Source organism: Acinonyx jubatus, chromosome C1 (assembly GCF_027475565.1).
Source record: "Acinonyx jubatus isolate Ajub_Pintada_27869175 chromosome C1, VMU_Ajub_asm_v1.0, whole genome shotgun sequence".
In the NCBI taxonomy this organism is placed as follows: Eukaryota; Metazoa; Chordata; class Mammalia; order Carnivora; family Felidae; genus Acinonyx; species Acinonyx jubatus.
In genome coordinates this window covers 190,024,400-190,051,940 of record NC_069381.1, presented here as the reverse complement: position 1 = coordinate 190,051,940, position 27,541 = coordinate 190,024,400, and the positions used below count along the sequence as shown (strand labels likewise).

The 27,541-nt window shown below is 45.8% G+C and overlaps 2 protein-coding genes across 4 annotated transcripts in view; one reads left to right on the top strand and one right to left on the bottom strand.

Annotated features, from left to right (window-relative positions):
• The first annotated feature begins 2,060 nt into the window (after window positions 1-2,060).
• Window positions 2,061-8,361, top strand: FZD5 (frizzled class receptor 5). The gene has a single exon (XM_027052412.2). It carries the CDS (start codon window positions 2,061-2,063, stop codon window positions 3,825-3,827), a length of 1,767 nt encoding a protein of 588 aa, XP_026908213.2. The 3' UTR covers window positions 3,828-8,361.
• Window positions 8,362-13,635: 5,274 nt separating this feature from the next.
• CCNYL1 (cyclin Y like 1) overlaps window positions 13,636-27,541 on the bottom strand; it is a 36,924-nt gene continuing 23,018 nt past the window's right edge. For 2 of the 3 annotated variants that reach the window (XM_027052429.2, XM_053215694.1), the window contains 5 exons: window positions 25,308-25,359; window positions 24,320-24,439; window positions 20,470-20,636; window positions 17,064-17,226; window positions 13,636-15,892 (listed from right to left, as the gene is read on the bottom strand). In XM_027052429.2, coding sequence (XP_026908230.1) covers window positions 15,776-15,892; window positions 17,064-17,226; window positions 20,470-20,636; window positions 24,320-24,439; window positions 25,308-25,359 — 619 coding nt within the window. In that variant the 3' untranslated portion in view covers window positions 13,636-15,775. The remainder of the gene's footprint in view (window positions 15,893-17,063; window positions 17,227-20,469; window positions 20,637-24,319; window positions 24,440-25,307; window positions 25,360-27,541) is intronic. The other variant, XM_027052444.2, reaches the window with a different exon arrangement.

Here is a 27,541-nt window from a genome sequence, read left to right as displayed (position 1 = left end):
AGACAGGAAGAAAATCACTTTATGGCGACAATAAGTTTGTCAAGTGCAACAGTAAAGGTTGAAGACTACAGGTAGTACACGGGTGGGGACAGTGGTTAAAACGGGGATGCAGATACGTGGGTTCGAATCCTGAGTTAGCATTTGAGCGCCTACTATGTGCCAGGCGCTCGGAATACTGGGGTGAAGGCTGCCTATGTTGCGGCTTTCTTTGGGAAGTATTAGCTCTGTTGCCTTGGTCAAGTTTCTCAACCTTTGTTCCTTCACCTGTAAGGAGTACCTGTCTCACAGGATTGTAAACATCTGAGATCTTGTATTAAGGTATAAACGATTAACGCGCTGTCTGGCACGCAGTAGGGACTCAATACACCTTCGCTCTTCTCTCAGTGTGAGCTCACCTGGTAGGAAGACAGCGCAGAGCGGAGGCAGGTGCCACGGTTAAGAATGATTCTTCGAGCGGTTCTTTTAAACAAGCGCTGGACTGTGAAGATTTTTAGCTGCAGAGAGACCTGGTAGGGGCCCTGGAAGCAAGGGTTCATAAGCCAGCCTATTACAGGCAAGTGAGCCGGGGACCGCTGTGCGCCCGCAGCGAACTCCGGAGGGACTTCTGGCAAGGGTTTCCCGCCGGGGGTCTCTAGAAGGAGCGATTAGCATTCGCCCCGCCCCCATCGCTCTCCGGCCAGCTATTGGCCGGCGCTCTTCGGCGGCCGGCTCCGGGCGGGGCCGGAGGGCGCAGGGGGAGAGGCCGAGCCCGCGGGGCAGTGGGCGGGGACGCGCGGAGAACGTGGCGGGGCGGCCCACCAACCGAGCCCCAGCGCGAGGGGGCGGGGAAGGGGCGGGGCCTCCCGGCGGGCATTAGAGGCAGGTGACCCGGGCGGGGCGGGAGAGGCCAGTCAGTCCGCGGCCGTGACTCCTCCGTTGTCGCCGCCGCGCGCGCCGTTCGGTGCCCGCTGGAGGTGGGCAAAAGAGTGAGAGAGTGCGGGGGAGGAGCCGAGCCGGGCGCGTCCCGGGAGCGCCGCCACCGCCCCCAGGAGTCCGCTGGAGCGCGGAGCCCCCTGCAGGGGAGGAGGCGAGCGGCCGGCGGGACGCGGCGGCGGGCGAGCACCATGCAGTCCCGGCGGGGCCAGCGCCAGCTGCTCGCGGTGCAGTGAGGCGGCGGGATCCCCAGGCTGCCGCACACCGCCTTCCTCTCGTCCAGGTGCTGCCAGGCGCGCTCGCCCTTCGTCCGGCTCCCGGACCCCGGTAGAACGCACGGTCGGCTCCTGCTCTGCCCCGCTCGGATCATGCGGGGGGCCCCGGAGGAGGAGAGGGCGAGTGACCGGCCTGCGGCGACCGCGTTCAGGGTGCGACCCCCTCTCTGAGAAGCCCCCACCTGCTGCCATGTGCCTCGCCTCGGGTACCCAGCCTATCGCCAAACTTTCCGGGTGCCAGCCCGTCTCTGAGTCGCATTTCTGAGAGACTGCCCCAGGAACAGGAGACCCAGGCTGGCTGACGACTATCTGCTTTTCAGGATCCGCGAAGGTGAGAGCCTGCGCCTAACCCCTTTCTTTCCGTTCGTTTCCCGGTTCCTCCGCGCTTTTCCTGGCGGCTGAGCTCTCTGACCCCGGGGTACAGCCTAGAAGGCCCAGCGTTAAGGGAGGAGGGGCGTGGGGGTGGGCCGGGAGTCAGTAGTTTGGTTCCCGGAGGTGGAGGGGAGGGAAGGAAGAGACATTAACTTGGAGATTTGGAGAGCGCTTGCGGGGACTGAGCGGTTGACTCCCTTCTAACTGGGAGTGGTTGCAATTTTTCTTCTCCCTCAGCTTCTTTTTTAAAGAGTACTTCTCCTGGAATCGGAGCCCTAACCGTCCCTCCCCAGCCCTATCTGGCGAAGAGCAGAGCGCTGCCTGCGGAGGCAGCGCCTTCCCGAAACAGTTTATCTTTGGACGGATTTAAGAGAAAAAGAAACCAACAGGTTGCCAGCCCCGGCGCCACACACGAGTCGGCGGAAAGGCCAGCCCGGTTTCCCCCGGCTGCGTGGGCCCCGCGCGGGCTGCGGCGGACGCGGCGAGGGGAGGGAGGGGGCTATGGCTCGGCCTGACCCGTCCGCACCGCCCTCCCTGCTGCTGCTGCTCCTGGCGCAGCTGGCGGGCCGGGCGGCGGCTGCCTCCAAGGCCCCAGTGTGCCAGGAAATCACAGTGCCCATGTGCCGCGGCATCGGCTACAACCTGACGCACATGCCCAACCAGTTCAACCACGACACGCAGGACGAGGCGGGCCTGGAGGTGCACCAGTTCTGGCCGCTGGTGGAGATCCACTGCTCGCCGGACCTGCGCTTCTTCCTGTGCTCCATGTACACGCCCATCTGCCTGCCCGACTACCACAAGCCGCTGCCGCCCTGCCGCTCCGTGTGCGAGCGCGCCAAGGCCGGCTGCTCGCCGCTCATGCGCCAGTACGGCTTCGCCTGGCCGGAGCGCATGAGCTGCGACCGCCTCCCGGTGCTGGGCCGCGACGCCGAGGTCCTGTGCATGGATTACAACCGCAGCGAGGCCACCACGGCGCCCCCCAGGCCCTTCCCGGCCAAACCCACCCTCCCGGGCCCCGCGGGCGCACCGGCCTCAGGAGGCGAGTGCGCCGCCGGGGGCCCGTCGGTGTGCAAGTGCCGCGAGCCCTTCGTCCCCATCTTGAAGGAGTCTCACCCGCTCTACAACAAGGTGCGCACGGGCCAGGTGCCCAACTGCGCCGTGCCCTGCTACCAGCCCTCCTTCAGCCCCGACGAGCGCACGTTCGCCACCTTCTGGATTGGGCTGTGGTCTGTGCTGTGCTTCATCTCCACCTCCACCACGGTAGCCACCTTCCTAATAGACATGGAACGCTTCCGCTACCCTGAGCGTCCCATCATCTTCCTGTCTGCCTGCTACTTGTGCGTGTCGCTGGGCTTCCTGGTGCGCCTGGTGGTGGGCCACGCCAGCGTCGCCTGCAGCCGCGAGCACAGCCACATTCACTACGAGACGACGGGCCCTGCGCTGTGCACTGTCGTCTTCCTGCTGGTCTACTTCTTTGGGATGGCCAGCTCCATCTGGTGGGTCATCCTGTCGCTCACCTGGTTCTTGGCAGCTGGCATGAAGTGGGGCAACGAGGCCATCGCGGGCTATGCACAGTACTTCCACCTGGCCGCGTGGCTCATCCCCAGCGTCAAGTCCATCACGGCGCTGGCACTGAGCTCCGTGGATGGGGACCCGGTGGCCGGCATCTGCTACGTGGGCAACCAGAACCTGAACTCGCTGCGCGGCTTCGTGCTGGGCCCGCTGGTGCTCTACCTGCTGGTGGGCACCCTCTTCCTCCTGGCGGGGTTCGTGTCGCTCTTCCGCATCCGAAGCGTCATCAAGCAGGGCGGCACCAAGACGGACAAGCTGGAGAAGCTCATGATCCGTATCGGTATCTTCACTCTCCTGTACACCGTGCCCGCCAGCATCGTGGTGGCCTGCTACCTGTACGAGCAGCACTATCGCGAGAGCTGGGAGGCCGCACTCACCTGCGCGTGCCCGGGCCCCGACGCCGGCCAGCCGCGCGCCAAGCCCGAGTACTGGGTGCTCATGCTCAAGTACTTCATGTGCCTCGTGGTGGGCATCACGTCGGGCGTCTGGATTTGGTCCGGCAAGACTGTGGAGTCGTGGCGGCGCTTCACCAGCCGATGCTGCTGCCGCCCGCGGCGGGGCCACAAGAGCGGCGGCGCCACGGCCGCGGGGGACTATGAGGCGAGCGCCTCGCTCACGGGCAGGACCGGGCCGCCGGGCCCCGCCGCCGCCGCCGCCGCCGCCTACCACAAGCAGGTGTCCCTGTCGCACGTGTAGGACGCCGAGGCCCAGAGGGGCCGGGAGTGGAGGGAGGGGGGTTGTTTTGTTTGGTAGTTTTGCCAAGTTCGCTTCCGTTTACCTTCATGGTGCTGATGCCCCCTCCTGGGGCAACTTGGAGAGAGGGGAAAGGGGCCCTTTCAAAGGCCGTACCGGTCCCAGGACTTCTCGAAGGGGCTCAGCCCACGTGTATTCTATTTTGTGTTTCTTACTACCTTTTTGTTTTTGTTTTAGGGGAACCCTGTTGTTAATTTATATGTAGTTTTCTTAATTTTTAACTTTGTTGCATTTTGGCAACAAAATTTACCTTTGCTTTGGGGGCTTAACAATCCTAAGGTTGGCATTATAATGAAGTTCAGCTTGGTTCAGGTTTCTTTGAACTGTGTGGTCTAAATTGGGAAAATATATTTCCTATACTTGTGTCTTTAAAACAAATGTGAACAGTGAAAGTTTAGGTTGCTATGAATGCCTGGGAGGTTGTCAGGTGTGATTTTTCAGCTTGTTTTCTTTCACTGCTTAAAGTGTCCCAGACGCTTTAAGGCTGAGCTGCTGGTCGCTGTTTATAGTCCCTAAGTTAGAGGAAACCCCAATTCATGTCGAGGAGGGGAAGCATAATGGGACTAGGGCCTCCCCAAAGTGACAAGGTTAGAGAGGAGAGCGTTTAACGATTTTGTGTGCCATACTAGTTTTGTTTATTTATCGACCTTCGGTTTCTTTTCTGTAGTTCTGGTAATCATTCTTATTCCTAACAGCACCCAGCATGGTCTTGAATAAGTTAGAGGTAGCATCATAGAGTGCCGGTATAAATATTTGGAAAAGTGAAAATCTCGAGGATGGGGATTGGTTGAGCTTGAATTCTAGACTGGTAAAATGGCAGCTTTGTGCCAGAGAAGGAGTGGGTGGTTAACAGGCTTCAGTGATTCCATTTTTTTTTTTTTTTTTTTTTTTTTAAGAACTCGTGTTCTGATTTTGGTAAAGGTAAACCCACTCCCTTCTTCTGGAAGTACTTAGAGATGGTCGTTAAAGGAGCTGCTTTTTAGATTTAAGGACTAAAATGGATATACCTCCAGTAATTAGGTAAATTTCTAACACTTCTCTGCTCCACCCCATCCCACCTTTATCATGTTAAACAGTCTTTTTGCTTTTCTTAGTCCTCCTCTCCTGGAGAGCTGTGATTAAGAAACCCCACCCACCCTTGAATGGGGTGCTTGAGCTGGGGGCAGGGAGGCTGGCTACCTGTGAACAAACATTGGCAGCAATGAGGGAAAATAAGTGTCCCTGGACTTTGGACTCGTTTATTAGGCAGATATTCCAAAAGCAGCCAAACATTGCTCTCTGCAGTCTCCCCAAACAAATGACACCCATAATGCACGTGCAGAAGCTTTTAAAATATGGCTCAGGGGACTGGTGCAGGAGGAAAGCTGTCCTCTCTCCCCCACCTCAATATGTTTTTCTTTTTGCCGAGCACACACTTGCATGCACCCACATGCACGTACACATGCACTTTGCTATTAGAGAATTCTGTTTGCTTTCCGACATGCTTAACCATTCATTAATATATGAAAGCCTATATATGAACACACACACACACACACACACACACACACAGGTTTCTTTACTATTTAAGAATTCTGTTTGCTTTTCTAATCTGTTTAACTGTTCCTTCATGAAGAGTGTGAGGCCATGACTTGGAGAAGGAGGTGACAGTGCAATGACCAGCAAAATACCAATGACCAGGGTTGAGTGGGGACCGAATTTAGGAAGCTCAAGTGACAAAAACAATTAAAATTTTAGACTCCCTAGGAAAATGACGAGTCTAGGCATTTGTGCTTTATTTATACCAAAGTTGGGAATGTAAGATTTAAACCCAGGCCAGTTTTCGCTTCATGGATATTAAGGAAACAAATGCACAGTCCCATAGCGAACTTAAACACTTTGCTTCAGGGAGAAGCCTTGTATTGTAGTTTTGGGGACTCTCAAAAGCTGCTTGCTTTTATAAAAACGCACTGCTCTTACACGCTCATACTCTGAATCAAAGTTAGAATTTCAGCGGATTCGACAAAACCTAGTACATAGAGCTACAGAACTTTTTGCACATCTTCTTGTCCTTAGTCAGAAGCTGCTTCTTAGGACCTTCGAATAGATCCCCTGTCTGAGGGCCAATTCTTGTGTTTTTCAAATGAGGACCTTTCCCGATCACCTTGACCTCTTCCCTCTTTTAGTATGTCTTCCCAGAAAGTACACAGATGGTCATGACGCCTCCGGACATTGTGCTTAATTTGGGTTGACCCCTTGACTTTTTTCTTTGTGGAGGAATCTAGAAAATGATGCACAGTGCATCTAAAAGTTGTGGGATGAAATGGATGAAAGTGGGTTAATTCTTCATTTTTTAAAAAAATTAGTGTTTCATTTGGGCAACATGCCAAGCCTCACAAAAACAACCAATTTACTGTGAAGGAAAAAAAAGAAAAGCAGTTGAAAAAGGACAGTGAGCCAAGGAGGGGCAATATAAGTAATGCCTTCTGGGGTCTAGCTGCACACCACTTTTCAGAGATGCCCCTTTGTTTTCAGTCTGTGTTCTTGCTCCCGCTCTTCCTCTCCCGTCCCTCAAAGATAAAGCCTACCTGCTTCCCTAGAGTCTTCCTAATGTCAACTACCCCATCCCCCACCCAGGGGAGAGAAGCCAGATCTATTTATGGCCACCCTCTCTTTCCATCCCACATGCTATTTCCCCCTGATTTGCATTTTTATTATGCAGACAGTTCATACTCATGAAAACAATTATAAAATGAAAGGTTGTGGGCGGTGGGGTCTAGCAACTTCTTCACAGATAGCTTTGTGGAGTTGGAAAGGATTTATGGTTCAGTTTAATGTCACGTGTACAGCTTCCAGGTTGTCCCTTTCACAGGTCGGTTTTAAGCATTGTCTCGCTTCATGAGTTGGGGGTGAAGATTTAGAAAGTTGTCTAAAGGAACTAATGTGACCCGTCCGCGGATCCGTTGGCCAGACTTTTAGGAAGTCTCTTTATATGATTTCCCGCCTTACATTTTGATGTTGTCTAAATTGGCTGAGAATAATTTTTCTTGGTGCCTTATTGGTTGATCTTTGCAAACCTTTGTCATCTTTTCACATGACCGTTTCCAATGACGGGCCTGTGTGTGTGTGTGTGTGTGTGTGTGTGTGTGTGTGTGTGTTATTGTGTGCATGTACAGGCTTAAATAATGTGCCGACAGCACTGTTTCCAAGTTGGTATTCATTAGGCTATTTCCTCCTGGGCCAGGGCTGCACTAATCCTGACACTGGCTGCCAGGAGAAAACCTCGTGGATCCCACACCGAACCTTAATAACAGCATCCGTGACCTGCACTCTCAAGTACAGAATGGAAACCCCAGAGCTAGGAAACGCAGTTGTATATTTTAATGAACTGCTACCCCTGCTAAAGGGGCTTCTTTCACTTTTGTGCTCTACAGAAAGACCAAGGGGGGTAGGAGGGACAAAGCTTTGAATAACTGCTTTCTAACACCAAATGTGGCAAACAGGACAGAGAACGTCACACATCTAGGCAGGTGTGAGGTACAGTGGCTGAGAATTGCCTGCTCCCTCTGTGTGCCCTTTCTTGCCTCCAAAGTCCAAGCAAGTGATCCCAGGGGGGGAAATATGCCTGGAGGGGGGAGGGTGGTTCTGAGGGGAAGAAAAAAAAAAAAAAGCTACCAAGACATTAAAGCAGGGCAAAGGGTGGGCAGGATGTGAGGGACTAAGTAACCTGACTCAACTCTCAAAAGCTTCTAGCAGCTCACTGACAATTGCAGGATTCATTTCAGCCAGGACACTGTCTGGTACACCATTGTGAGACAATATTACTTTGTGTTGTTACAAACTGTATGTATAGTATGTATGTGTTGTGGGTGTGTATATACATATAATATATATTATATATATGAGAGATTTAGTGACTTTGATACGGGTTTGGTGGAGGTGAACTTATTACTGAGCCACATGAGGCACATACCGAGTCAGTAGGTGGCGTCCAGGGCATTCAGTACTTTTTTTTTTATTTTCACCCGTGTATAGTGCCTATCACTGCAGCATCCTCGCCGTCGCATCCGACCCAGAATTCCCCAGTCAGAGCCAGCGATATTTTCTTTGTAGACAATCAACTTGAATCTATAAATTATTATTGGCAGAGGATTATAATTTTGACTCCGTAACATTAACAAAAGGAAACCCAGACATTCTCGATAGGTAGTTTTTGGTTTGGTTTTGTTCCTGGAAGTCCGTAGAGCAGCAGTTGTACGTGGTTATGTTAGTCTCAAGATGCTTAATTTGCTGACCTTATTATTGCAGAAAAGATTTTGTATGTATTATATTTGTGGGGAGGTAAAGTAATGGTTTGAGATTTTTATCAAATATGGAGAGTAGTTATTTATGAAAAACAAAGAAATGTCTATTTTTGTTTCTTTGTTCCCAATTAATGTAGATAAATTTTAAAGTGCATTAAAACAATGGTAAAGAAAATAAAAAAGATGCTGTACAAGTCTTTTTCTCCTCATGCTTTTATGAAGACACACACTGCTTTCTAAGAGTGCTTGAGGAGATATGTGGATTCTAACTTCATAATCAGATTTCTCAGATGTACTTAAAGAGGCGATGCTTTTATTAGTATGAAAATCAAGCCAATTCCAGTCACCAGCAGCAAAACTAATGAAAACATGTTTTACTTGAATGTACTTAGGTTTCTCCTGCCGATCCTGATTGTTTCATGAATCCCTTGAAGAAATGAAGGGAAATACACGTAAGACCAGCGACCTTGCCTGAGATCGTTTTCTATTTTATCAGCCCTCCATCTGTACTTGATACTGAACCTCTTTGAATAGAGATGATGCTGTTGTGTGTCTGGTTGGGGGGGGGGGGGCAGGGACGCTCAAAACTGTTTGTCATTCAGCAGTTAGATCCACAACTTGGTATTAAGCCCTGAATACAAGTCAGGGAGCCCAGAGAAGAGGCTAGAAATTGATTTAGAGTTGGCACCTCCCTGATCATCTGCTGCCTGATAAACCTGAGATACTATTGTCAGAGTCCTTTCTCCTGGCTGCCTGTTGGCCAAACGCAGAGTAGTCCCCAGTCCACGGACCATCGCCTGTTAATGCCTGGGATGTCCGTGTTCTCCAGCATCGCTCTGAGGCGTAAGTATGTCGAAGACGGGTAATTAGGGTCTTCACATTTTGTTGGAGGGAGATAAGACAAATCTAAGAGGTGGACAACAATATGAGCGTATGTAATTTAATGTCAGAGTGAGTGCTGTGAACATTGTCAGATTCATATAGAAGTGAGGACGGTTGGGAGAAGCAGAATGGAAGACCCCGTTGTTGAGCTGAATCCTGACGGAAGAACAGAGCTGCACCTTCCATGTGCAGGACTCTGGCGGTGGCACACCCTCCCAGGGCTTCCTCATTGCTCATTTCTCCCCAGTGGAAAAGGGGGTAGGAGTAAAGCCACAGGCCGGGGCAAAGGGACTGTAGGGACTTAGCAGGTTGGAGAAAAAGGTGGGGTCCAGAGTATTATTGGTAATAATTCTTTTTAAATGTTTATTTTTGAGCAAGTGAGAGGGGGGAAGAGCAGACACACACACACACACACACACACACACACACACACACACACACACAGAATCCGAAGCAGGTTCCAGGCTCTGATCCGTCAGCACAGAGCCCTACACGGGGCTCGAACCCACAAACTTTGAGATCATGACCTGAGCTGAAGTCCGGCACCTAACTGACTGAGCCACCCAGGCGCCCCGATAATAATTCTTTTAGTATTTAGAGTTTTTTAGTTTGTCACCAATGGAAATGGGATTGAGAGGCAGTAGAATGGATGCCAAGTCTTTAAAGACTTGGCAGCTAGACAGCAAGGGATTCAAGTTCCTGCTCCTCCATTTATGGGTTGTGTGACCCTGGACATATTAATCTCTGAGTTTTTCAGCTTTCTCATCTGTGAAAGAGGCAGAATAGCACTGATCTTAGGGCTGAGGGGAGCTAAAGGATGAGATCAGGTTAAGGTAAAGCAAGGAAGAAGCAACGGTTTAGGCATGGAACGGAAAGTGAATGGATAGAATCTTCTGGAGTTCCTACTAAAAATGTAGATTCCCAGGCTTAAGCTCCAGGAATTGAGATTCAGTAGGTCTGGGGCCCATAAAGCTGTTTTTTTTCTTTTAAAGAAAAGTTTATTTTGGACTTACTTTATAGAAAATTTGCAAAGATAATCCAGTTCCTGTATACCCCTTAATCATTTTGCCCTAATGCTAACATGTCATCAAAGGTCACTGTCAAAACGAAGAAGTCAACACTGGCATGTTACCATTAACTCCAGACTTCATTTGGATCTCACCAGATTTTCCACTAATGTTCTTTATCTATTCCAGGATCCAATACAGGATTCCACATTGCATTTAGAGAAGCTTCGTTTTTCATAGGCACTTTCAGCTGATGAGAGGTAGGTGGTCTGGGGACTGTATCCTGAGAAATAATAGGGCAAGTAAAGGACCGAGTAATCGCCCCATCCTCACACTGGGAAGACGAAGCAGTTTTCAAGAACAAGGGGGGGATGTAGACGGTAGACGGCTAGTGTTAAAAAGGTGGAATGGAATCCCCTCCGTGAGACGAGAGGGGTTACGTCAGGAAGTGAGGGGCCCGTTCCTAATGCCAGCTGAAATGAGTCTTGGACCTGGAAGGTGGGGATGCTACCTGGAGTGAGGAGATCCATCTTGGGTTGGGGGCAGGTCAGGGGAGTCAACAAAGGCAGTGTGTGGGGAGCTGCTTTGGGGAACCCGGGGAGGGCTCCAGTAGGTGACTGTAGGAGCTTACAAGGGGCCGGTTCAGCCTGGGAGCCCCACAGTCCTGTATTTTCTGGAACCTGATGAAAATGCTTTAGAAATAGGTCACAGTGGTAACTGACATCACACACTACCACACTGGGCACTAGCAGAGGTGGAGCGGGGAGATGGTCTTGTTGAGGGAGGACCCTCACCAGCAGCGGGAGGTGCACACACTGAAGCTCTGCCTTGGAAGACTCTCCCCCCACAGTGAGATCAGGGGGGCCCCGTCTGGGTGCCAGAAGACAAGCTTAGTAGAACTGAGAAGGGTAAGAGGAGGAAGGAATAGATGTCTTAAGGAAAAGCTAGCAGAGTGACTTTCGGTCTTGAAGTAGACGCTATGGAAACCTTCCTGCGGACTTTAGGTCCGGAGGCAATCACTGAATTTCTCTACTCCCCTCAGAGGACGTGGTTCCCTCCGCAGCAGTTCCCATCATTACCACCTAACCTGTTGCCTCTTAAAAGAACGTTAACCTTCTTTCATTTGATTTGAGATTCCTCATTTCTGTACTATTTCACTTAGTTCTTTCTGCACCCTATAAATGCTAAACCACAGATATTCTTAAAATTTGCATCCTATTAAGTACGTGTTGGCTCATGTGCCAAACCCATTAAAGACAGGGTAGTGGAAACTGCCTCAGAAACCAAACCGACCGCACCCGTGTACCTCAGGAACAGGCCTTGCCGAAGGGTTCCCAGATCTGCTTTCTTGCCGGCACAGTGTCTGGCCAACCAGGTCAGTACGTGGCTAAGACTTCAGGCAATCAGGTCCTTAACTTGCTAGATGCTGCGTGTAATCTAGATTTTGCATAGAAACGAGCGCTTACCTGGGAGTGGCTGCCGGCTGCCGAGCGCTTTTCCAAGCAGCTCCACACTCCAGGATGCAGCCTCTGGTTGAGGGAACAGCTGTAGTCGTTTTACGTGTGACTAGAGAGAAGTTTCGGTGATGAAAGACCAATTTAGCTAACTTCTATGCTGTAGCTAAACTTTTCCAAAAAACATTGTATAACCTGAATACAGAGGGAATTATTTTCCTGTGAATACTGGCTTCAGCATGTTTTTCCTTTAAATCAAGTAGTATTTATACACACAGGAAAACTAAACCAAGAGATGAACCTCACACTGTTACAAAACCAAGATTAAGTGGTGTTGGATTTCAGTAATGTATGAGCATATGGGGCACATTCAGCGTAAATGTCAAAGAAAAGGTCGTGATGGAATCCGATACAGCAGGGAGAGTTTCTCTTTAACCAGAAGCACTGGGCCCGAAGAATCTTAGAATGAATCATATGAAACTGCTGATAGGCAAGCATTTTTCTTTTTACCTCCAGAGATGGCAATTTCATTTGGTTCAAACCTAGATTTCAAACCTTTGTCTTTTCCTTGTAAAGGAAAGAATACTTAAAGGCTCAGTTCACAATATATCAGAGTTAAAATTTCACTGAGAAAAACTAAAATTGAAGATAAATGAGATGAGATGGTTCGATATAACCCTTCCCAGGTATAAAACCCTGAGAAAACTGCCATAGGTACTACCCCATTAGCAACTGGTTTCCAGACCCTGCAACATTTGTCAGAGAACCTACCAGCTTTCAGTGATGTTTATTATCTTTACCCTAAGTTGACTTGACTTCTCCTTTATCACAATGGCTATATTGCCACCTAGAATTAAAACCAAAGGGGAAAGAGTAATTTGTGGTTCTCCTGCTACCAGCTTGTTCTTGAAGCTAGTCTTACAGTGTTCCTCCCCCCCCCTCCCCCAGACTTTAACATCTGACCCCTTGTGTCAGCATTTCTGCTTAGTGGCTGGCATAGTAAAGGGGAGACAGTCTTAACAGTGTTTTGAGACAGAATTCCCTTTTAAATGAAATCAGATCATTTATCCTCACCAGCAGTTTCTCAAGAACAAAGTGATTAGCTGATGATGTGACCTTCGGTAATGAATGAAGGTGGAAGAGAATACGGCCAGACTCTCAGTTTACTGAGCATTGCTCGAGTGGACAGGGTCTTGGTTTTTAAATTTTTTTTTTTTTTAATTGACAGAGCATGAGCATGGGGCAGAGAGAGGGGGAGACACAGAATCCGAAGCAGGCTCCAGGCTCTGAGCTGTCAGCACAGAGCCCCACGCGGGGCTCGAACTCAAACCGTGAGATCATGACCTAAGCCGAAGTTGGAGGCTTAACCGACTGAGCCACCCAGGTGCCGCAGGGTCTTAGTTTTACAGACACCTTATGGAGATTTGGCATATTTCTCACTGAAATGTTAAGTTTGAAGATAGCATATTAAAATCAAAATATGTGGGTGGTTCTTCTTTTTATAGCAATGTTCCTGTGCTTCCATTTTCTTTTGTTTTTTTAAGTTTTTATTTGAGAGAAAGAGCACGTGAGTGGGGGAGGGACAGAGAGAAAGGGAGAGAGAGAATCCCAAGATTCTGCTGATAGTACAGAGCCTGACAGGGGCCTCAATCTCATGAACTGTGAGATCGTGACCTGAGCTGAAACCACGAGTAGGACACTCGACCAACTGAGGCACCCAGGCTCCCCTTTCCAACCAGCCTCCAGGTTTTCAAAACTGCTGGAGATCCTCATATAGCTCACTTTCTGATTCTACAGTATTCCTGTAAGTCCTTTCTCTCTGGTATATTCTACCGAATCTCTCAGTGTGCTTTTTTTCCCCTCTTGGCACAATAATGAACCGTTGAAAATGCCATCTACTGCACTGTGCCTCTGAGCACAATGGCCAGCGGTTTTAAATGTACCAAACTACCTGCAGGTCCAAAAGGGCAGAAGCCAAAGAAATACATGACTACATTGCAACCAGAGGCAAGGATCAAACCCATCACGAATGGTCAGTTTGAAAATGCTTTAAGACCCTACTATTAGAGCTGACTGAAAGCATTTCAGTTAGAATACTATGTGAACTGAATGTTACACACTAGCATATTTTAATTAAAATAGAGTTTATTAGCTTTTCTTTTAATATAAACATGAGGAAGAAAAACCACATACGTTGTAGCATTCTTTTCAAAATAAGACTGTAATCAATACTTGAATCTCCAAGCTCCGAACTCCACAAAACATTTTTTTGAGGTGGTAGATTGTAATATTTTATATACTGTTATTTATCACTTATGTCTCTGTCCTTTAAAAATGATGGAACCTGCAGCACTCAATAGAATATGAAGCCTTGCTATACTGAGAGAAAGTATTCCTGGCCCAGAAATGCTGTGTTTACAGGCAAAATTCCTAGGATTACATTTGAGAAGGTAGGAGAAAGATCTCACGTGGTTAAGAACACAAATCTTTTTTTTCTTTCTTTTTTTTTTTAACATTTCAAGTTTAGGTGACATCATTACCAATGTCCTAGAAGATTGATTTCTTAACTCCCTGCCCTTTAAAGCCTGAGGTGAGGGTTCCTCTTAAATAGCAGGACTTGAAACGAGACATCTCCAGCCAGGTTAACACATAGGATAGAAAAGCGGTTTCCTATCCCCTACTTACATATCACTACTATTAGAGTCCAATTCCTTTCAGTTTATTACATGTGAATTACCATTGCTCTTCATAATCCTTACCAAATCTAGAAAAAAGAAACTCAGGTGATCAAAGCAGGTAAACGGCACAGCCCTGCAAAGGACTACTTTCAAAGGGGAGGGCATGTCTATGAAGGTACAAGGTATCTTTAAAGTCTTAGTGCAACTTTAAGCTTTGATACCTGTGGAAGTATAAATGCTACAAACTGACAAAACACCATTTAAAAGTTTAGGTATTTCTTGTAAACTTAACTAGTTTTGTAAATTTTATAAATTTTTTTTTCAACGTTTATTTATTTTTGGGACAGAGAGAGACAGAGCATGAACGGGGGAGGGGCAGAGAGAGAGGGAGACACAGAATCGGAAACAGGCTCCAGGCTCTGAGCCAGCAGCCCAGAGCCCGACGCGGGGCTCGAACTCCCGGACCGCGAGACCGTGACCTGGCTGAAGTCGGACGCTTAACCGACTGCGCCACCCAGGTGCCCCTAAATTTTAAATATTAAACTTCTAATTTTAATTTTTTGCTTCAGCCAATGTTTGCCATCTTCAAGAGGGGCTGAAACAAAAAATTAAAATTAAAAGCTTAATATTTAAAATTTACAAAACTACAGAAGTTTACTAGAAATGTAATTAAACTTTCAAGTGATATTTTGTAAGTCTGTGGCATTTATACTTCAGCAGGGCCCTGGAGGGCCCAAGCACACCATATTTAAGCTGAAAGTTGCAATAAGATTTTCAGGACACCTTCTATTTCACTACCTGCTTGTTACCACTGGACCACCATGTTGGTTGGAATTATGAAAATATATTTTAATACACGCATTTAACAAAGAGGAAAATCGTCAGAAAATGAGAAGCACCATTATAGTTCACAAGAAATGCAGCATGGACCCAATAGAAGTAGATAATCGATAACGTACTTTCTCTTGTTTATGATCCCAAACATACTAATAATGCTAATAAGTAGTGCTTGCAAAGAATTTGAACGACAGGTGTTATTCGGCAGTTTTTTGGTTTAAACTGATTGCCAATAACGACCAGCAGCTTCAATGGTAAAGTAGGGAGGAAGAACCCTTCAATACCTCACAACGCTACAGTCTGTTCCTAAGTGGCTTTATGAGTTGTTAGGAGTCCCATGTTTTAATGGTAATACTGCATTGATTCTAAAGAAATATGCAGCAGTGTGAGGGAGGGGCAAGAAAAATAGAAAAACATAAAAGTTATGTAGTTAGTGTCGTGTCTAAAAATTTTAAAACCTCACTTAGCTCACAGCTATAAGCCTACATAGTAAGCAAATATCTGTGTGTGGGTTGGAGCTTTTGCTTTGGAGTGGTTTTTGTAACTCTGTTTACATTAAAAAGGACAAACGAGTGTGTTGCATTGACAAGTTCCATTCTTTCCTATGAGCATAATCCTTGCGGTCCACGAGTCTCTTGACCTTCTTTTAGATGAAAATACTAACTTTGCTGGTTTTTGAGCAGGAGAGGTGGTATTTCTCCAGTCCTTGTAGGTGAGGGGTTCGTGATGTTACAACCCCTCCTTCCTCCCTTAAGAGAGGATGGCATTAGAGCGCTGAATACCAATGAAATTATCAGCGCTGAAAGACCTTCTCATAGCAGCTCTGCACAAGTCTTTGTATTTGTCTTCACACAATCTGGAAATGGCCTGGAAAGTCAAACAGAACACAAGAACAATTTAAAAACAAAAAACCTTAAAAAAGCATCATTGGTAAGCCACACAGCCACACTCCTTCAGATACTTCACAGTTACTGCTACCTTGGAGAGCTGGGGTCTATGCTCCCAGATTCTGGGGATGCTCCTTCCTGTCAATTCACTAAGGTAAAATCCTTAAGAGGCTATGATTGATCCTTGGGGCAAAGAAGAATTTAAAAACTGGGTTCCAAAGATGTGAAACGTATTGTGACAGGCTCCTAACAGCACCACACTTGCTCCTTCAACATAATGAACATGGACCTGGGCAAAAATCAGCATTTTCTCAGCTAGTCAACGCCTTTCCAGTCTGCAGTGATGATCACATGCTCTCAGCAAATTCTCCCAGGGCAGACACGTGCTGGACTTGATTGGAAGGTAGGAGGTCTAAGGCCTGAAGTGCCGAAGAGGGCTGTTTCACTTGCATATCAACCAGGGCAGAAAATACCTGATTGCAAAGTGCCACCCAAGGTACCCCCAAAAGTGCCCATTGTAAATGTGTTTGAAATTTCAGTTGTGACTACTACTGCTGTACGCTCACCGACAGTCATAAGCACACGTGCTACTTTGTCTCCGGTATGTTACCGTTTCCATTAAAAGCCCTACACCAGTACTGGAAACACGCGATACACAGTCTCAGTACAGGTCCCTCAGGTGAGCCACTAATGCTATGCTTAATAAACTCATGGGATTGAACTGTGCTATCTATAGAAAACACCAGCATGAATTTGCAAACCGAGTAAAAGACAGTTAAGAGCAGTGAGTCGATTATGTATGTAGACATGATTAGGGATACAACCATACATTATTCACGAATGGTTATATGGAAGGGTAGAGGTTCAAATGGATCAAATGGAAAACCATTAAGAACAGGTTAAATCTGATTTAAGATATTCTGAATTATGGTCACAGAAGAGATACCTATATACTTCTTTAAAATGATGTGAGGTCTTTATATAAATCATAAAAGACACCGGAAAAATACTGCCAAAGGGTTAATAAGCTCTTCGATGTGTTTATTGAAAAGCTTTCCGTTTTGCGAATCACTGCTGAATGAGATTTAGCCACAGACGTGGGTTTTTTGGTGGCTGACAGAAAAGCCTGACTGATGACTTCACAGCCTTACCTCTAGGTTCTGTGCTCTTTCTTTGCTAAGAGGAGCAAACAGAAAATTCAAGTTGTTGTCATCTGCTAAGGAGCGAAGGTCAAAGTAGTATTTGGCATAAACACTGGCGGGAACATTGATATTAAACTGAAGTAGCTCCAAAAAATGCCTTTCCATCTCATTCCTGGGGGAAGAGACAAAACCAACACAGGACAATTTTAGTCAACTGGGCTATCTTCAAAACTATCATTCTGAGCTACTAGGAGAGCTCTAAATTCTGTTTTGAAACAAATAAAGGCTCCCTGGCTGGATTAATACACTAATGCTCCAACAAGGTACAGCTATTTGTGGTCCTTTCTGCATCCCAGCACTTTGAGTTTGGGACAAGGGGGAAGAGGTTATGGCCCTCTTATGCACTCCTGCTGCTGACTCAGGGGCTCATTCTTCAGAGTTCCATTAGTGCAGCTGTACGATTCATGCTCCACGCTCACTCACAAGGCCCCACTATAGTGATCAGATGAAAGGAGTGATGTGTGCTGTTTATTAGCTCTGAAGAACTTGCAGACATTTTCACCGGGCCGATAACAGGAAGGGGCTTATTGAAGTAGAGACGCGCCAACAAAAGGAGTGGGCACATCACCACGGCAACAAATGGATCCATCGAGAGCCACTGCTATTATCTCTGAGGGGGAAAAACTCTTGAAGCAACAAGGGTTCATCTCAAATAAATAAATAAATAAATAAGCTACATTCGATGGAAAAGGGAATCCCCTCCCCCAGTGCATGGGACTATACCAAAGGGCATTCATAAATGTAAGTTTCTGTTCACCTTAGTCTTACTAGGGCAAGAGATTGTCACTATGACAGGACAGGATGTACTTTTTAAACTCTGACAGGCAGAACGATCAAAGAGATGTCATGGCTAGACAACTCACTTTACGATAGGGCCTCTGATAGAGTACTGGACTCCAACAGCATGTCTCATGTTGGGAATGCAACCCCAAGATGTGTCACCACCCCCTGTCAGAACAGAGTGTGAACACAGCCGCCTGGGGCGAGTTCAATAAAACAGGAAAGGAAACTGTTGGGAGCAGTCCTCTGCTACACGTGACTTTACAGCTTCCTTGCCAAATATTTAATAAATTAAAAATTTACCATGTTCACAGTAATCCTTTTAGGGAAATACATAAAAATGGCAAATACCTGAAAAAACGCAAGAGGCTAATTTTATAACCTATTTGGTTTCTCGGTTTTAATATTTTAATCCACTGGACAGATCGACAAATGCCTGATGCTCTCCTGTATGGAGAACATTCAGAATATGAACAGAAGAGATGAGGTGCTCGTTTGTTGAATTTTAAACCCAATCGAACCTACTTCCAAATTTAATTTCCTGTTCATATGGCTGCAAGTCTATAGAAATGTAAATCAGATAATGTTTTGATAATGAGCTAATCAGGACTTAATTTACTACAGGAATAAATGCACTTCACTATCCCTTTTATATTTCCTCCACTAATACATTTTAATTGTGTAGAAATACAGTACTTCATAGGATTAACATGTCTATAATCAAGGTTTAATCACCGAAGAAAAGCATTATGCCTATAGGATATGCGTCTTCTGGGTTGTGTTTTAAATAGCTAGATGGCTGAATAGCACACCATTTACGGGCACAGCAAATTTTCTGAAGAGCAGCTGCTCAGTTTAACTTACTCTTTTGAAGGGAATATATTCTAAAGCGTGGATGCTAGAAAGTGCGAAGAAAAAGTGGATAGACAGCGATTTTTCAATTGAGACTCAAAATGAGACCATTACACATTGAAGGCAACAGCAGGGGGACAACACAAATGTGTATTAAACACTTCGCTGTGATACTTTCCAGTTTCCAAAGACCGTAAACAAAACAACCTATTATAAACATAGCTCCTGGTGCTTCTCTGATCGTGTAAAAAACTTGTTTACAACGAGTCTTCCTGTGGCTAGACACTGCCACCACTGCTCCTGGAACTCGCTCTTACGAGCTTCCACACTTCCCAGCGGGCTCTGATGTTCTCACTGGAATCAGAGGCCCAGCCAGCTTCAACACGGGTTCTCAGCTGCCACCACGGCAGGGCTAGTGTTCAGGACTACACGTTTTTCTTCCTTTAAGGGACCAGAGCTTGAAGACTGACAACAGTGGTGATCAAAGTCTCTTTAGCTTCTGCAACTTCCCAAACCACTTTTATTCATTTCAAATCCATTATTTGCCATTACACCATTTGCTACTGGGGCCGCAAGCAGTATGTCCACACCCACTCCGTCCACGCTGTTCTCAAAAGCCATTCTGACTGCTACCGACAATGACTGGTCCCTTCTCCTAGTCAGAAGTACCCTCACTTCAGCTGTAAATATGCACTTTGGTAATTCTGAATGACGATCTTATCTAGAACAACAGGGAAAGGTAACAAAAACAAACTTGCCACTGCCTGCCAAGATCTTAATCTTCCTATGCTGTTCTGTATAATCAAGACATGTTCTTCCACATCTTCTCCAATGCCACCCACAAAGACATGTTCACTCTCAGGGGGGCACTCTGAGAGTCTACTGCGAATCCCTCTCTGGCTCATTCTGCCTACCATCCTCGGGGCCCTTCACAAAAGCCAGGGTGGCCAAATCGAAAGCCCTCGTTGAGTTTGGCACTTCACTCCCATGTTCACATGTCATCTGTGGGGGGCACCCTCAGGATTAATCGAAAGCCCCACAAGGCACGACTGTGGTTGCTGAGTGCCCCGGAGACTCTTCAATGGGATGGGCAGCAGGTGATGTCCCAGGGATGCCAGAGAAACAGGAGCTCCCTAACTTCTCAGAGCTATTTTTAAACAGGAGCAATACACCTAGGAGGGGAGGAGGCAGAAGAAGAGGGATCTGAAACCTTCATACATGTGGCTACTTTTGTACCATGGTTTCTGTAACAACAGAACTTGAGATAAAAAGGAAAGACCAGCAAAAGCTGAGTCAGGGTGAGGTATAACCTCTCTATAGTCTAGAGGCCCTAAGGCCTTAACAGTGGCCAAACATTTATCTCAAAGGCCAGACATATGCCTCTTAAAGATGGGCTGGAACGCGTAGGCAGGATGAAGAAAGCCATGAAGATATGTATTGTACTGTGTTGATAGTAAGCCTGTAAAATGTATGCCAAAAACCACCAGAAAAATACACTTCAATTTACCAAGGAGATTATTACAAGTAACACATCAAGACCTATCAATTAATGATGGGGAAATATGAATTGTTATACCATAGCCGGATAGTATGTAATTTTAATGCCTATTGCAGTTGTCTGCACAATGTAACCTTTAAAAATATTCTTAAAATGTAAACTTTACCGGAGCAAAGGAGGCACTGAAAAATGGTTAGAAAGTTCACCAAAACCTTACAAACTCACATGTCCTCAACTGTAATGTCCTTGAGGATCTGGCAGTAGTCCACATTCCATACAGCCTGATCGTCCCAAACCTTGGAGGCAAGAAGAATGGCTCCCAAAACAATTCTTTTCCAGTTAGTGGGACAAATGTCGATCTCAGCATAAGTTAAAAGCCTTTCTAAGTAAACCTGCAAAAGTAGAGCACTGGTCTTTCATTTTAGTTCAGTTTAAGTGCTGTGATAAGAACTGTTAGGAATGACAGATTTCATCTGTTTTTGACATGCCTTTTAGTCTTAGGTTCTACAAAGACTTTGCTCCGCCAGCCAAAGCCAGAGGCCAGGTCACAGTTGTAGGTCGGATACTTGTTGCCTACTCTGCCCCTGCGGATTTCCAGCCCAGTTTTGGTCACAGGAATGACTGGACGCCTCAGCAAAGGGCATCCTGAAGACAGGCACTGGGCTATTAACCTTCCCATTCATAAAGGGAAAAGATTCAGTACAACCGATTGTAGATTCAAGCCGTTCAATAAACCTGATGGCCTACCATGTGCTGTGTACCAAAGCTGGCTGGTGGTTACATGGTAATGTACAAATACTTGAATATGTAAAACCCTGGTGATACTGAGCACATGTTTGCCTTCCCCTTTTCACAAGCAGTCCTTTGGCGGCATGAGCCTGGAGATAAAAACTGGTGGTCAAGAGAGCCTCCCAGTGGCTGCTGCGTGGCACAGCAGGACAGGAAGTAACAACAGGTGTGCCTGGGCCAGTCTTTCCAACTGTCGAGTAATCAATCCCCTATTTAGTGTCTGTTACGGGAACATAGGCACATACAAAGGACAGTCCTCCTGGCCCCTCTCCTTCACATCCCTATTATCCCTTTGTGATAATTCACCCTGTCTTACACAACCTACAGCGTACTCAATTCTGTTGGTTTTAAAGGGCTCACAGCTGCCAGGTTCTAGATCACTGGGGCTTCTCTAAAGCCTCCTATGAGGTGATTTCATGATTTCTTTTACTGTGTATCAAATGCCCAGTCTGCAAAGACCGGGGTGGAGTGAGCAGCTGAGTAGAGATTACAGAGCTAAGCTAGGATTCGTTACTTCAAAGGGTGCTCTGAAGAAGAAGGGTGCCATCTGACAAGAAGAAAAGTCCAATTTTAGAGTTATGTTTACTGTCTGAAGGTTGTCAGATTGCCAGCTCAGATTTGCAATATTGTCCAAACTCAACTGTGTTTTCAAAAACAAGTGGTTCTTGAACACTACATGTTCTTAGTGAAATCCTGCTCCCGACCCCCAAAACCCAGCATTCTCAGGTGTCCTAAGAACGACCCTTGCTTACAACAAGGTTCACTCTCTACTTTACGGGAATAATGAGAGGCATGTGTAGGACACTGGCAATGTCTTGATTTCCTATCACCTTCCCTGGCAAACTTGGAACCTGCCCAATCATTCATGCCCCCGGCTCTACAGTGTCAGTGGAAGGGAGGTTTCTTCTCACTGAAGTGAACTCTTTTTTCCGTGATCCCATCTCACAATTCCCTCTTCTTGAAGAATGTTTCCCTCTTTGCCAGAGATTTCCCCCAATGTGAATGTATTTACATGGCCCCCAGCCTAACCTGCCCTTCCCCGCCCCCCAGCACAAAGCTTCCTTCAGTTTTGCTCATGGGAAAATGCCCCCTGCTGGCTTCTCATCTCCCATTGTCTTAACCCTGGGCAGTATGCCCCCCTGCCCCTGTCACTCAGGAGGTTACTGGTGCTTTCACACATAGAAACCAGAGCTCTTCACCCCAACTGTCTACTCCCTCAGCCTTGCCCAATAACCCAAAGGGTACTGCCATTCACCTACTTGCTGGGGCCCAAACCTCCCTTAAGTTAATCCTGCTCCAGTCCATTGGCAATTTTTGTTATCTCTACCCTCATTGGTAATCTGGCTGATTTCTATTCTATTTGTCACTCCTCAGCTGTATCACTGTCACAGCCTCCTGACCTCTCTGCCTCCACGCTGACTATCGCTACAGTCTATTCTCCCCAGAGCAGCCAGGACAGCCTCTTAAATTAAGAGCACTTCATACCCCTGGGGGAAGATCTGCTAAAGGCTTCCCACCAAACAAATAACAATTTACCTTCTTCCCACAGCCTGTAAGCCTTAAGACCCCATGAGATACGGCACTGCCCTTCTGTGACCTCATCTCCCATGTTCTTCCCCTCACTCCTCACTCTCACCAGTGGACACTTGCTGTTCCCTGAACACGCAAGATGTGCTCCCATCTCAGAGTCTTGCTCATCATCTTCCCCAGTTTAGTTTGGTCACGGTTCAAGCGCTACTTCTTTAAAGAGGCTGTTCCGATCAGTCTAATATGGCAACCCCTCCAATCACTGTACCCTGCTTTCTCTTGGTATTTACCACTGCCTGAAATGTTTAGGTTAATGCTCACTTGAAAAAAACACACACTTCTCTCTTCCTCACTGGAATATAAGCCATATAAAAGGCAAGACCTTTATTCAACCTGTTGTCTCCTCTATCTCCAACACTGGGAATAGTGACGAAGTATCCAGTGGGTACGGAATGAGCAACTGATTGGCAGCATTTGGCATCTGGACCATGCTCTCCTTGAACTGAACCGCTCATCTTGGCATCTCTTTTACTATCCTCTCTCCTATCACTCTAGCCGCTCCTCTGAGGACCTGTCCCTCATATATGTTGTTAGTCCTTCCAGGTCTAGCTTCTATCCCCTTTTTAGTCTATACTTTTCTCTACTACTCTTAATTCCCTACCTCTAGAGCTCAGGTTTATGCTTGATTCCATCTATTCCAGTGATGACCAGACAAGATCACTCTGCTGTCTCACGGTAATGTCACACTTAACCTAACACAGAATTCCCCTTCTTCCATTCCAGATATTCTCCTTCCTGCATCACCTGGCTCTTCAGATGCAAGTACCACTGCTGCCCCTCTCCAGCATGGGCTACGCACTCCAAATGGTTTATAGTTCACTGAAAAGGCCTGTCTGATTGAGTGCCCACAGAGGGGTCTCTCTTCAAAAGCATAAGCCTCCTCTCCTGAATTCTAACTGGATAGGAAGGGAGTGCAGGCACTGACCTAAGTATTCTTTCCCTACAGACCATGCGGGTAAGCCTCCACTATAGGTCTGCTGTAGGGAGGAGTAAAAATAATCCCAACCACCTCTCACTTAAATAGAGTTTATTTTTCAAATGATAAAATCTTATCACAGGAATCTGTATGAAGAACACAAAGGTCCCTTACACAGCTGTAGCTTAGCAGGCTGACTAACAAAGCCTTTCTGAGTCCTTCTGGCACTATAACCCTGGGCAACTTCACAGGCAGGCACGAGAGGACACCAGGGATGGATTAACACCCATCGGCCAAGGAACAGAGAACTGAAGGCGATAGTTCTCAATCAGGACCCACGTCAGAACTGTCTGGGGAATACTGAAATAATCTGGGACTCAGCTGAGACCTACACTGAATGAGTGCCTGCCTGTGGACCAGATGGTTTTGTGACTGCCCCCATCCTACCCACGCCCACCAGCACACCCTCTGTGTGTGAACATGTGTGTGCTGTGTGTGCATCTGTGTCCTGAGGTATGGAGGGAGAAACCAGAAATCGCTCCTGCTGCCTTTAATAGCAATTGTTTTGTGATGAGAAAAGCAATGGCAACATTTTAAAGAATAATGATTATTCTCAAACTCAAATTCTATTAAACTCGAATGTGTGTATGTGACTTTCAATAGGTTTCTCCTAATAAATTTCTGATGATCATTTCAGGAACCTTTTATGTGAAAACCAGGACCATACCCTGTGCGCAAGATAGAAATTTCTAAAGATGCTTTAGGAAAGAAGAAATATCTTACCAAAGTTACTATTGCACATTCGGCTGTTAGCTGTGCAGCACTGAAAAGAGTACGAACAAATCTGTAAATAAATTTGTGTTCAGGATCATGCTTAAAGTACTCCTCTGGAACTTTTTCTCGCTGAAAGAAGAAGAAAATGCAGTGTAAATATCTGTCAAAGAAAAATACCTAAGTGCCCATAATATAGCAGTCTTTACTTGTGCCCACGTGCCCCTTAGAGTAATTTTGATTGCGTGACATGTCTTTCAGTCTTTTGAATATAAACAATGGGATCTTAAAATACCACAGTGCTTCAATAGTCACCACCATTCATTAAAGAAAAATACAGGCACGACCTCAGAAAATCTGTTATGTGTTCCTTCCTACTTTCCCCCCACAGCAATCTAACCAAATGCAAACTATTTTTAGGCTCAAGAGTCTGGTTGTTCAGACAAGTCATACTTCTCTGCAGTCAACTTTGAAACACCATTTTCAGTTTCCTGTAACCACAAGGCACTAAGTGTGTGCTGACCTATGCAACAGTCACCAGCCACCTGTGGCCGTAGAGCACCTGAGAAAGTGACTTTTAAAACTGTTATTTTAAGTGATTTAAAATTTAAGTAGTCTTCTAATTTTCTTCACAGAGATCATAACATACTCATTAGGTTTATTTATAAATATATACAATCTGATGTTACTGAAGATTAGCTTTTAAAAAGGTCTATTTTCTGTTATTAAAAGGTTATTAAAAAGGTCTATTTCTGTTACTCACTTTGGCTCACTAATTAGACAAAGCAGCAAATCCGTTCTTACTCTTTCATATCCCTTCTACAACATTCCTTTTGGAAAATGATGACACAACATGGGGTAGGGAAGAAGACTAAAGATGAGTCTGACTTCAAGCTGGAGCGAGTAATTTTCTTTTAGCAATTAATATCAAATCAAATCAGCATGAAATAAACACAACTGCATGAGAGAAAAATACAACTTCAATAAAACTGACACTTACTGTGAGTGGATGTGATCTCTCATCAAAAATATCCAAGGATCTATTTGCATCTCTATAAAATAAGAATGCATTTAAAAAATTAATTCAGGAATTAATATCTTAGTAATATATCTGCTGGGAGTAGAGAGGGGAGAGGAAGAAGCTTAACCTTCAACAAAGCAAACAGTTTTATAAACTCTTTTGTATTCTGGCCTTAAGAGGGTTTCCTGACCTCTTTTTACTCAACACATCAAGTTCTGTGAAATCTTTCCTACAATGACCAGCCCAAGCCAGAGTTGCCTTTAACACCGACTTTCCCTAGCCGTCAACGCTACTGAGGCCAATATATTTTCACTTCTCTAACCACACACTGGAACACAGAAAAACATTTCATAAAGCCATAGTGGTGGGCAATAAAGTCTTCAGAATTTTAATAAATGTGAATATGAAATTCATGGTTTTCCCTGTTTTTTCCCTCTCTGTAGTTCTCTATATTACACCTTCTTATCACGTATTTCTTCTTGTCTCTCTTAAATAGTTTGAGTTAAAAATGTAACCTTCTTCTTAATTTTCAAAGTCTTTTTGTTTAAAAGTTCACCACACTAATACATTGCGCTCATTTAAACAGTGGTTCTCCAAGTGTGGTCTACAGGTCTCTAGGGTTCCCCTTTTCAGAGACCCAGGAAGTCAGAACCGAGGGAAATATTAAAGACATGACTCGCTCATACACTTTTGACATCTGCAGTGATTGTATAAAAAAATAAAAGGGAGTAAAACTGCTGGGTTCTGAGCATGAATCAAGGCAGTGATACCCAACTGTACCTAGTCATTCTAGTCTTCACTGCCACTTGCAGTTGAAAAAAAATTCTGCTGTACTTAAGAACATCTTTGGTAAAGCAGGCAAATTTAACAGTTATTAAGCCTTGACCCTTCTAATATTCTGAATAAGCAGAAAGTGTATATGAAACACTTCCGCATACTGGAAGATAGTTAAGGAAAAGCACTTGCGACTTAGTTGTGAGCCGAACAAGCCGCTTTTTTCATAGAGCACCATCTTTATTTGAAAGCGCAACTGATAGTCATTCTCTTAAAAATAAACAAAATGTGGGGCGCCTGGGTGGCGCAGTCGGTTAAGCGTCCGACTTCAGCCAGGTCACGATCTCGCGGTCCGTGAGTTCGAGCCCCGCGTCAGGCTCTGGGCTGATGGCTCGGAACCTGGAGCCTGTTTCCGATTCTGTGTCTCCCTCTCTCTCTACCCCTCCCCCGTTCATGCTCTGTCTCTCTCTGTCCCAAAAATAAATAAAAAACGTTGAAAAAAAAATTTAAAAAAAAATGAACAAAATGAGGGGCGCCTGGCTGACTCAGTCGGTAGAGCACGTGACTCTTGATCGCAGGGTCATGAACTCAAGTCTCATGTTGGGCATAGAGTTTACTTTAAAATAAAAATTTTAAAAATTTTTTTAAATTAAAGTCAGCCTGAAACTTCAACGAAATAACTAAAGTATTTGTTGCCAATGATAAAATTCAGGCTATCAAGCTAAAAAAAATCAGGATTTTGGAAAACTTGTACCTTTCAATGGGAGCTTCAGCTACTGTGAGCTTGATAGCTTCTCAATACCTAAAACGCTTTTCTGGTAAGACTGTTGGTCTTTTTTTTTTGTTAGTATCACTAACAAAAGTGAGATTTTGATACTGTATAAAGAAATGTGAACTAGTACTTTCCAACTGATCAGTGCATATTATTATAAAATCACATACACGTAAAAGATCCATTCAGTGTGCAAGAGAGATAGATCAATGTATTAACAGAGTACAAATTCACGGACAGGATTTAAAATTCTGTTACAATTTAAGAAACTAGCCCTTGTGGACTTTTGGTGCAGCATCACAGAACATCCACGGTTATCTGAAGGCTTTAAAAGCACACCTTTGTCCAACTATGTATCTGAAAGAGGCCAGCTCTTCTTCATAGTTTTCAAAACAAATCACTGAAGACAGACAGGGTATGAGAATGAGCTGTCTTCTATTAAAACAGATATTAAAGAGATTTGCAAAACTGTAAATCAATGACGTACTTTTCACTCTCTTGTTGTGGATAATAGCTACTTTTTAATAAAAGATATGATTTCTGTTAACACTGGGCTTCCCAATCGGGGATGATTTTGTTCCCAGGGGACATGTGGCCAGGTCTGGAGACACAATGTGGAGGGAGGGAGAGGGTGCTACTGGCATCTAGTGAGCTGAGGCCAGGGATA